The 11,062-nt window shown below is 34.5% G+C and overlaps 1 protein-coding gene and 1 non-coding gene across 2 annotated transcripts in view; one reads left to right on the forward strand and one right to left on the reverse strand.

The window, feature by feature from the left end:
• COL24A1 (collagen type XXIV alpha 1 chain) overlaps positions 1-10,439 on the forward strand; it is a 427,584-nt gene extending 417,145 nt beyond the window's left edge. Inside the window, exons 59-61 of the mRNA XM_077119355.1 lie at positions 2,622-2,731; positions 5,783-5,998; positions 9,006-10,439. Coding sequence (XP_076975470.1) covers positions 2,622-2,731; positions 5,783-5,998; positions 9,006-9,152 — 473 coding nt within the window. The 3' untranslated portion in view covers positions 9,153-10,439. The remainder of the gene's footprint in view (positions 1-2,621; positions 2,732-5,782; positions 5,999-9,005) is intronic.
• Positions 7,087-7,193, reverse strand: LOC143651035 (U6 spliceosomal RNA). Its single transcript, XR_013159781.1, has one exon. It is a non-coding gene; the product is annotated as a U6 spliceosomal RNA (small nuclear RNA).
• Positions 10,440-11,062: the final 623 nt, after the last annotated feature.

Genomic DNA, 11,062 nt, shown 5'->3' on the forward strand with positions numbered 1-11,062 from the left:
GAGGGGAAAATACTGTCTGGTACAATATGTTATTTATTTTAATTTCTATTTTGTCTGTCATCCGTACAATCAACATTAGTAGTTATCATTTTTGCTAAAAACTCCAGTCTCAACATGATGACATGCATGCTGGTTTGAAAAAACCATGTTATATCATTCTGTAGAGTGAAGAGTAGTGCATATTTTATATACATATGTATGTATGTCCAAAATATCTGCTTCCATCCTAGAAGTACAATGAAAATTTCATTTTGTTTATATTAATAAAATATTTAACTTCTATAGATGTTTCCTGCCCTAGATTGCTATAAAAACTGAAATAATATTTATAGTTAAATATTAATAAATCTGGAGCTTGATTCTTTCTCACAGAAAACTGTGACCCTATAGATTGAAAGGAAAAAAAATATTGTGAGACATACCAATCACCATGAAATCTAATTTTAAGTCTGCCTTACCTGTGGGGGAAATAGCTAGATGGTGTAGATTGCAGGGTATCAAAAAGGTCTTCATACCCAAAAATACTTTCATTGCTTCCCTACCTAGGCAATTGAAATTGTGCTATATGGTTATTTCGTTGTTTAAGAGATTAAGAATTAAGTTTACTTTTTAAATTGGCCTTAGGAAAAAAATGCACATACTCATGGGAAAAGACACACCTAGAATTACATAGCCATCCTTGTAGATATAAAATTGCCAAAAAGTAGGTCGTAAACTGGTTTCTAAAAGTCATAGCCAACTAGCTAGAATCTTCAAGAAACGACAGTCTATGATTGCAACAAGAAGAGATAATTGGTGTTAGAGGATAATGACAATAATTTCAACATGGAGTACTTTGGGGGAGAAAGTACGGAGAATAATCTAACGCAGGCAATTAGGATCAAGAAAGATACTTCCCCCCTTCAGGCACACCTTGGAGGCCATGGCAGGACTTGAAAAGGCTACACAGAAGCAGTGTCCTTAGGAAAGAGCCAGTTTTGAATTAGAGTATTTAGGTTCGCAAAAAATATAGGGCAGTATAGAAGCTTATATCTCAGCACACCCTGAAAGAAATTATGAAACCTCCTCTAGTTCACCATTGTCCAACCTAAGGCCCAAATTCAAAGCATGTCACCCCATGTAACAGCAAAAGTTTGCTTGATGGGAAACCTTTTATAAAGAACTTACTAGCTCACATAGTAGTAGGAAAGTAGTTATTGAAAGGGAAGTCGTGGTGAGTGATGATATGTGTTTACCACATAAATAAGACCAGAAGCCTACATCAGTAGACTTTCCTAAAGAAAAATCCAGCTATAATTACTACAAGTTTATAAAATATTCAAAAATCTGAGGAAATGAAGAAAGGGACTAGGAGGGGAGGCTCTCCACCTTCTTTCTTCCCTATTTCTGAAAATCAGCAGTTCTCCAAGTGTGGTCTCTGGACCACAATCAGCTAGGACTTTTTAGAAAGGCAGATTCCTAGGTTCCATCCACGCCCTGAGTTAGCAACTCTGACAGGTAGGACCCAGCAATCTGAGTTTCAACAGTTGATTCTGATGCATGCTAAAGTCTGAGAACCGCTGCAGTAAAGGACAGTGCCCTATATTCTGTGCTGCCAATTCCACAGGTGTGCATTTTGAAAGATTAGGAGAACGGTAGTTGAGGCTGTTTTGGAAATCTAAAATGATGCACTAGAGGAAGCCTAGAATGAACTAGGGTGATCTTTGTTATGGGGTTAGGATGGATTGAACAAAGATCTCTGCTTATTGTGGAAAATGACATTTGACAAAAATTGTCTGATTTCTCTTGCCTTTTTACTCAAGAAAGCAGGACTGCCCCTTGAAAAAAAATTTCCTGTCCCCCTTTGCGTTTGGAATAAGATGCTCTTTCAATATTCTGAGTCTGTTATTCTGGAATTAGGAAGCTAGTTCAATGTTTTTCAGTCTGAGTATTTCCTGTATGTGAATTTAGGCCCCATTTTATTCTCCTGAGGACTTGGTGGAAGCAAAGATTGGCAAACTTACACTAGCTGTGGGAACTTCAGTTTTTACCTCCCTTCTCGACTCCCACTGACAAATCTGAAGAAGAAAGCTCAAAAATGATAATCACTCAATTTTATATTATTCTTTCTGAAAAAAATGGTTTACTATTTCTATTTTTAATGTCAGTAATACACATAAAGATATTATATTTTCCTTAGATTGAAGAAGTTATTACAATTTTTTAAAATATTCATTCTAAATTTGTAATGATGTGGAATAGAAATATGCATGTATTCTACATTAACTTCTTTTAACTATATAACTTTAAATAATTCACTTTAAGTTGCTGATTCGCTTTAAATAAATAATCTTCTTATCTGTGGAATGCATGGTTTAACTACATTTTTCTAAGGTCTCTTCCAGCAATAGATTCAATCATTCTGTCATCTTTGATTAATATAATGAAAGAACCCTAAATTTATAAATATAATTTGAAAAAATATAGTCATTTCATATTAATTTTACCTAATACTTTCAGTTTTCAGTAATTCACTAAATGTAAATATGTTTATAAGTTTTTTAATTTGTGGCAATTCATGATAGTTCAAATATATTTTAGATGGCATTTAAACAACTTTCTGTTTTACCATAAATTAATAGGAAAATACTGGATTGATCCAAATCTTGGATGCTCTTCAGATGCCATTGAGGTTTTCTGCAATTTCAGTGCTGGTGGCCAGACATGTTTACCTCCTATTTCTGTGACAAAAGTATGTATTAACTTGTAGAATATATACTTGCGCTGTATCAGCAGCCAATGATTTTTAAAATTCTGTTACTTTAAATAATTATAAATTTTTTTACTGAAAGCAAGGTATTCTCTATCATGGATATGAAAGAAAATTTTTTGTTTTTTAATAATACCTAAGTCCAATAAATCTTGCCAATTTGTTATGTATTATGATTGGCTTATACTGATTATGTTTTATGCATTTCTTAACATTATACACAAAACATGTTATGTTTTCTGTGCATGTGTATACATTAGAAAACCTCTGAACAGCTATAGTATTTGTAATTAGTAATCAGTTACTTAAAGGTTTACTGAAAACGACATCATCATCATTAGAAGAAATTTCTTACAAAGCTTGCTATTTTTGGTGATTGGAAACAAAATAACCTTCCTTAGACATCCATTGAACACTATTTAAAACTTATTTCAAGTATTATTCTATAAACCAGATGTTTTAAATGAATGCAAGTTAGTTTGGCATAATACTACCTTTTATAAAAATTCTATCTATAACATGTTAGAAAAGCTGACTGCATTTCTTTGTTTTTCTAATTGAGTAAACTAGCTTGGTATTACCAAGAACTTATTTCTCACTGACAAATAGCTGGTACATGTGCCTATTGTATGATTTGTTCATCAACAAAAAAGCAGCAGGCAAAAGGTACAGTCTGTCAGTCCCTTTAGTTGCTTATTATTCAGTGATTAGTCTCAATAGGCATTCACCATTATTATCACCAAAATAGGAGATGGATTCTTCCTCTCCTGGGGAATCCATGAACCTCTAATGAAGAGCGGCAAGCTAGTCTGACTTCAGAAATATTCATGTTATCATGTTGTTTCAGTTTTCTAATGCTGCCAGAATGCAATATACCGGAAACAAATTGGCTTTTATAAAAGGGCTTTATTAAGTTATACGTTACAGTTCTAAGGCTGTGAAAATGTCCAGATTAAGGCACCAACAAGAGGATACCTTCTGTCAAGAAAAACTGATTGCTTCCAGGGTTTCTCTTTCACTTGGGAAGGCACAGGGCAAAGTCTGCTGTCCTTCACTCCCAGCTTCTGGGTTTAAACGGCTCTCTCAGCTTCTTTCTGCATCTCCAGATATCTGTGTCTCTTGGTATCAGCTCTCTTTAGCTTTGTATCAGCTCTGAGCTCTTTCACTGTGATCTCTTTTAAGGACCCCGGTAAACTAATTAAGACTCATCTTGAATGGGTGGGTCATATCTCCATAGAAACCCAATCAAAAGGTCCTACCCACAGTTGGGTGGGTCACATCTGCATGGAAACAACCTAATCAGAAGATTCCACCCATAATAAGACTGTACCTACAAGGACTGGATTAAAAGAGCATGGCTTTTCTGGGGTACATAATAGTTTCAAACCAGCACATCCTCACTCCCCTGGAAATTTGTCCAGGTTTTTATTAAGATTATGATAGAGCAAAAGGTGAGGAACCAGTAAGGGAATTGCACTCAAGTTCTTTCCATGATTAAATTAGTTCTCCCATTTTTCCTATTCATAGACTCAATCTAAGTAGGGCTAGAGAGAGAGTGCAAAGAACAGAAAACTTGGACTCAGGGGCCTGGGTTCTGGGCTCTCCTCTTCGTCTATCATACCTGGAGATTGATACTACAAGCAACCGGAAGCGCGCCCCTACGGTGGTGAGAGTTTCCACCATTTTTGAAAATCATGAAGGTCCTAAAATAAGTGTAGTTGCTGTGGTGATGGCAGCCTTTGCCTTGGAATCCCAGGCGCCCACACTGGGATCTGAACCAATGATGCTGGGTTCACCCACCTCTCCAAAGCCAGGAGTTAGTGCCCAGTTCTTGCAAGCAACCAGAAGGCCTACTCTGCCAAGCATTATGCTACATAAATTACACTTGGCACCTCTAATCCTCATATTAACTCAGTCACATCGGTATGATACCCCATACCAACAAGGAAACTAAGACAGAAAGGTTAAATGTTGTACAATATTTTACAAAATTTAAATATTTACTGATCTTCATATGCAAAATGAAGGAATTTAATTACTTAAATCTCAGAACCCTTATCATCATCTTTCAATGTTCTCATCCTTATGCCCTTCTTTTGTCTTTCCTCCATTTTCTTAGAGCTTTCTATCCTTTTATTGTGTTACTTTTTTCCTTCTCAGTTACCTTATAACTGATGTTTTTCTAGTTTTAAGTTTGGAGATTAATATAAATCCCTTAGTAGGAACCATTTCTGTTTAGTTGTGTTATGACCATACTCTTGTTCGAATAATGCTAAAATAATAATAAATGTCTAAAGCTATAAAAAAATCTGCTTCTCTATCTTAGCCTGGAAAATGTGCAATCAGGCCTCATTTTAGCCTATATTGTTCATTTTATTGGTAGATATGTGTTCATTTATTCATTCAGTGAGCATTCATTGATGATTCACTGTATGACTGGAACTACAATAGGAACTGGCAACCCAAAGAATATGATTTTGTTCTTGTCCTTAGGGGCTCACAAAATTCAAATTACTCAACTAAGTTATCATTGCAACTTGTAACTCATATTTGGAAACACACAAAATTTTCAAATAAAGGCAGAGCAAAATTTCAGATTTTTATGAAAAAAATTATTAAAATATTAACCAACAGCAAATTATTACTGTTTTAGATAAAACACTATGGGAATTATCCTGTTTTTTTGTTAAATGTAATAGCCTAAGGGGCATGGAACCAGCTCATTACTGGCTCAGGAGAGCCAATTTTCACATCTCTTCTCAACTCCATGTTCAGTGACATTACCTTGGTAGCCTGAAATCAGCTGTGGTGGGAATATTTATACCCTAGAAATCTGAAAATCCCGTAAATAGGGAATTTTCCCCCAGAGAGTCAGTGATTAGACATTTACCAGAACACTATGGAGTGGCACTGAAATTCCCAGAAAAATAACTCTTTCAGATCTGCCTTTTAGGACTTTCCTCAGATTTCTCCAAGCTGCGTGTTGCTCAATTGCCACACCTTATAACCTGCATATTGTTTCTATGACATTAGTTGGAATTTGGAGTTGGAAAAGTCCAAATGAACTTCCTTCATTTACTGAGCTCAGAGGCTACCCATATCATCGCCATTCACTGTCTAAACACCCCCTTGTGGACAAGTGGACAGACAAGTGGCCCAGGACTGCCTCTTAGTTTCAAGGGATGGAATGGACAGATTTTTGAAGAAAACACTCTACTTGAACCTAAAGTGCTTTCAGATGACTGCAAGGTAAGGGAATGTCCTTTTAGAATTGTTTACCGTGACTAAATTAAAATTGATAAAACTATAAAATAAGACTAATGAAAGTACATTTCTTTGCAAACTGTAGATACAGAAGGATAGGAAGTTTTAATGGACCTGACTTACAATAACCCTACATTTCTTTTAAAATCAGTCGTTCGTTTATATCATATCTTGTCAACTTTTGTCACAGAATTTGGTCATCCATGGATTTTTATATAAAATACATAAAAATTATTTTTGTCCCATGAGAAATAGTTATACCTGGATAGATAGATAGAGCATATAAATAGATTTCTTTCATGTATTTTCACTGCTGTGATTCTACATCTCATTACTGCATAGAAGACAAGTTATAAAGGCAAATCAGCTTTATTTCATTTTGTCAGTCTCTATGCCCAAGAACAAATATGAGTATAATTACAGATTGGCCCTACTAATCAATATTTGAACTTACAGCTCATTTTTCCTATTAAAATTAAATAATTAATATTATGAAAACCTCATCATTTTAAAACACTGTGTTATAAAGCACATATTAAATTGCTGCCCACAGAACAAATCCAACCCAGCACATATTTTTGTAAATAAATTTTTATTGGAACACAGCCACACCCATTTGTTTACTTATTGCCCACGGCTGTTTTCATGCTACAGTGGCAGAGTTGAATGGATGTCACAGAGATTGCATGACCCACAAAACCTAAAATATTTACTATTAGCCCTTTATAGCAAAAATTTGCTGACCCCTGTATAGAGAATAGAATTATCAACTTTATGTACATCATTAATTACTTTAAGTAGCTTGGTTTTCTTTTGTGCACTATTAAACCCATGATTTAGCATCCCCTCAAGAGACCCACTTTTTCTAAGCACTTCATTTCTAGCAAGTAGTTCCTCCAGGAAAAATCAGTAGTGCTTAGGCATTTGAAAAATCATAGGCAAACAGAGATATTCGGCTATTTATTATCTATATTCCAAGAGATCATTATCACCTACAAACTCATTTAACTTTTACAGTCCTGCTCAGAGACTTTCAGTGACTTACAATCCAAAGTTATCGGTTCTTTTTTTTTTTTAATATGGAACACTTCACAAATTTGTATGTCATCCTTGTACAAGGGCCATGCTAATCTTCTCCGTATTGTTCCAATTTTAGTATATGTGCTGCCAAAGCAAGCACATACTCATCAATTCTTTATTCAAGACTTTCAACAATCAGGACCCAACCTAACTTTCTAGCCTAGGCGCTCGCTGACTGCGTATGCTACACTGTTCCCAAACTGACATACTCATTAAAATAATAATAATATTAACAACTACTGCTGCTGTTTATTGAGGACTTATTATATGTCAGGTTCATGCATTACATGAATTATTTTATTTAGTCATAATAGCTTTGTGAAGGAAGTATTTTTAGTCTCACTGGTAGGTAAGAAAGTAAAGGCACAAAGAGTTTAAGTAACTTGCCCAAGGTCCAGCAGCTAATTAGTGAAGGAACAAGAAGTTAACCCCAGGGGCTTTCTGTAAAAGCCCCTGCCACACTATACTGCTAAACTTTTAATTGAAATTTCATTTAATTCTCACAATCCTATATGGTAGGCTTTTATTGTTTACATTTTATATGTGAGGAATGGTACCTGGATTCCCATGCAAATCTGTCCCAGGCCAAAATTTGTGTGTTTAACACCATTAAGACTTGCATGATTTTCACACCCACCTTCCTCTTTCCCAGCTGTTTTCAACCTCATGACATGCCCTGCTCTACCTCTCTAACCAAGGGAATCTTTTAGACATATTTTAAGGCCTGTCTTAAATTCCAAATTCTCCATAAAGCTTTTCCTGACTACTCCAGTTAAAAATGAGGGATTTAGCATTCACTGTCTGTATTACTTATGTGGCATTTACCATATATGGTCTTCGTATTATGGCTATTTGTTTATGTTTCTCCTCTCTCCACTAGCTTTATAAGCTGCTAGAATTCAGAAGCCAGAATTAATGTATCCATCTTTACATTTCCCACAGCACTATAAGAAAATTGAAGGTTAATTCTTGTTCAGCTATGCCAAAAGTACTTCGAGTTCAATAAATATTGCTTGAAAGACTTAATGAGTGAATCCAAAAGTGTGCAAGATTATAGTTCTGGTTATGATAGTAAGCTTATAGCATCAGACAAGTGACTTATCTTCAATGAGCTTTAATTGCCTTAATTTTAAATGGAATTCTTAGTTTACATAATCCCTAAATGTCCATCAAATTTTAAAATTAATTGCCATGATAATTCTGTGAATAAGTAAATGAATAAATTCCTGAGTAAAAAGCTCAACGAAACTTGTCAATTGTATATTCCTATTTTGTCTTGTTGACTCTTAATCATAGTACATTTTATATGTTTTTGATCCATAATAGCCATTTATCAGAAACAAAAGAGCATATAATAATATGATAAATCAAAAAGCATAGAAGAGAGAAAGAAAAAATGATATAAACAAGGACCTGCAAAATGGAAGAAGAGAAACCTTAAAGATAATTCAATATAACTATAATTTAACTACTTCTGACTAAGATGATTCTGGTTATTTACTGCTGAAAGTCCAAAGAGGTTAAAATAGCTCCTTCCCTTTCATCCAAGAAAAATGCCCATCCTGGAGAATCAATCCTAAATAAAGAAAACAAAAATTAGATGGTCATTACTCCTTTTAGAGAAGGGGCAGCCTTCTCCTTCATATCTGGTCTAATGATTCAGAGAGAACAGAAGCCTGCCTACTCTTAGGGAAAAATCTCAACAAGCAGTGCAGTTACAGAAAAAGGAATAAGCCCAAGTTTTAAAATTATTAATAGTATTGTTACCATTTATTCTGGGCCAGGCAATTTCAATTCATTATCTTTGATCCTTAAAATAAATTTACATTGTCTACAGAGGGCATTTTCTTCTGAGAATGACTGCTAAAAAAAAAACATTGACATATAAAAACATTTTGTTCTTATTTTCCAGATTCAAGATGGCAGTTGGCATAAGGCAAAATTCCTTTTTCATACCCAGGACCCTATTCAACTGCCAGTGATTGAAGTACAAAAGCTTCCTCATCTCAAAACTGGACAGAAGTACTACATTGAAAGCAGTTCTGTGTGCTTTCTCTAAAGTCTCTAAATTAGTTCAGAATTCATGGTGTTGACCAGGTAATTGCTGCAGAAGCAAAAATATAAACAGAAAGGGACTATCATAATGAATGCATGGAGTAAAGCATTGGCTAAGTCATAAAGAATCTCAGGAAGAAAAGACTTCCTCCTAAAAAGGAGAAAAAACATTTCTTAAAGGACTATAATTGATAAAGTATTTAATTCTTTAAAAAATAATATTGATTTGAGCTTTCTTAGAGAATTTCCTAGAATTGAAAATTTATGAATATGGAATTCTTCAGGGTATCCTATATTTTTTAACTGTCTGATAGTGAGGAACCCATTAGACAGCTGGCGATGCAGAGTACTATGGAGCAATACTGGCTAATGCTCCCAAATGTGCTATGCTTCTGTCTAAAAATTATATAAGTCATAGTCTATTATGTCTTATTTTCCCAAACACTAAGCTGTATTCAGGTCCCCAATGGGCATATACATCTTAGCCGATGGTACACTACCTCTTATGTGTTGCCTTTTTGTGTTGCTTGGTGCTCTTTCTAAAACAAGGTGCTTATGGCTTTTGTAGAGTATTTTGCTTCTTTTTACGTCTTTGTCATTCTTTTAAAGTGTATGTACTGGTTACATCAAGATATGTCTTGGTTGTTAGTACTTATTTTCATTTGTTTGGTCACATACTTAATAACAAGTAAACTATTATTTATGTGAAGTCTTTCTTCTGTTTTAAAATTCTCTTCGTGAATATGGGATCAAAGCCAGCACAATGTATCCTGTGCTTCTACACAAGAGAATTGGGAGGTTTCTTTTATTTTCATTTTATTTTTTAAATTGTTGTAAAAAATAGTAAAGCCAGCTACATCCAGTAGTAGGTTTGGGTTAGAGTTTGGGGATTGTGATGTACTATTTTTAAAAAACCATGATCATCTGGAATGATACTTTTGTATATATATTTTGTAAAGTTTCAATTCAGCAAATTTGAAATTGCTGCTGCTTTAAATTATAAAAACTTTATATTCCTGCCTTGTATATTCATTGATTCTTTCTTACTGTTCTTAAATTTAATGTGTTGGGACCTAAAGGCATTTAACTTACCATTTTAAAGCAACATCCAGGAAAAAAAATCTTTTGCCATTTGAAATAGGCTCAGCCTGTGTAGTCTTTCTTTGTTGTCAGAAAAATGTTAGTTCATTATTAAAAGAAAAATGTTATACCTCTTGGTATGTAGAAAAAATTGCTCATCCATTATAAACATACCTTTAATCACAGCAAATCACAATTATAATAAAAAATGTGCTTTAAATCATTTTTCTGGGTTTTTGCTTTTCGTCTATTGTTACCATATGTTTTTATTATGTATTATCGCCCCTCTGGCATCTTTCTGTATTGTGTATTATCAAAAAGTGACTGTTACACTGTGGAAGGCAGTTTGGCGGTTCCTCAAAAAGCTGAATATAGAATTGCCATACGACCCAGCAATACCATTGCTGGGAATCTACTCAAAGGAATTAAGGGCAAAAACTCAAACGGACATTTGCACACCAATGTTTATAGCAGCGTTATTTACAATTGCAAAGAGATGGAAACAGCCAAAATGTCCATCAACAGACGAGTGGCTAAACAAACTGTGGTATATACATACGATGGAATAGTATGCAGCTTTAAGGCAGAATAAACTTATGAAGCATGTAATAACATGGATGGACCTAGAGAACATTATGCTGAGTGAGTCTAGCCAAAAACTAAAAGACAAATACTGTATGGTCCCAATGATGTGAATCGACACTCGAGAATAAACTTGGAATATGTCATTGGTAACAGAGTTCAGCAGGAGTTAGAAACAGGGTAAGATAATGGGTAATTGGAGCTGATGGGATACAGACTGTGCAATAGGACTAGATACAAAAACTCAAAAAT

Source organism: Tamandua tetradactyla, chromosome 11 (genome assembly GCF_023851605.1).
Source record: "Tamandua tetradactyla isolate mTamTet1 chromosome 11, mTamTet1.pri, whole genome shotgun sequence".
Lineage (NCBI taxonomy): Eukaryota > Metazoa > Chordata > Mammalia > Pilosa > Myrmecophagidae > Tamandua > Tamandua tetradactyla.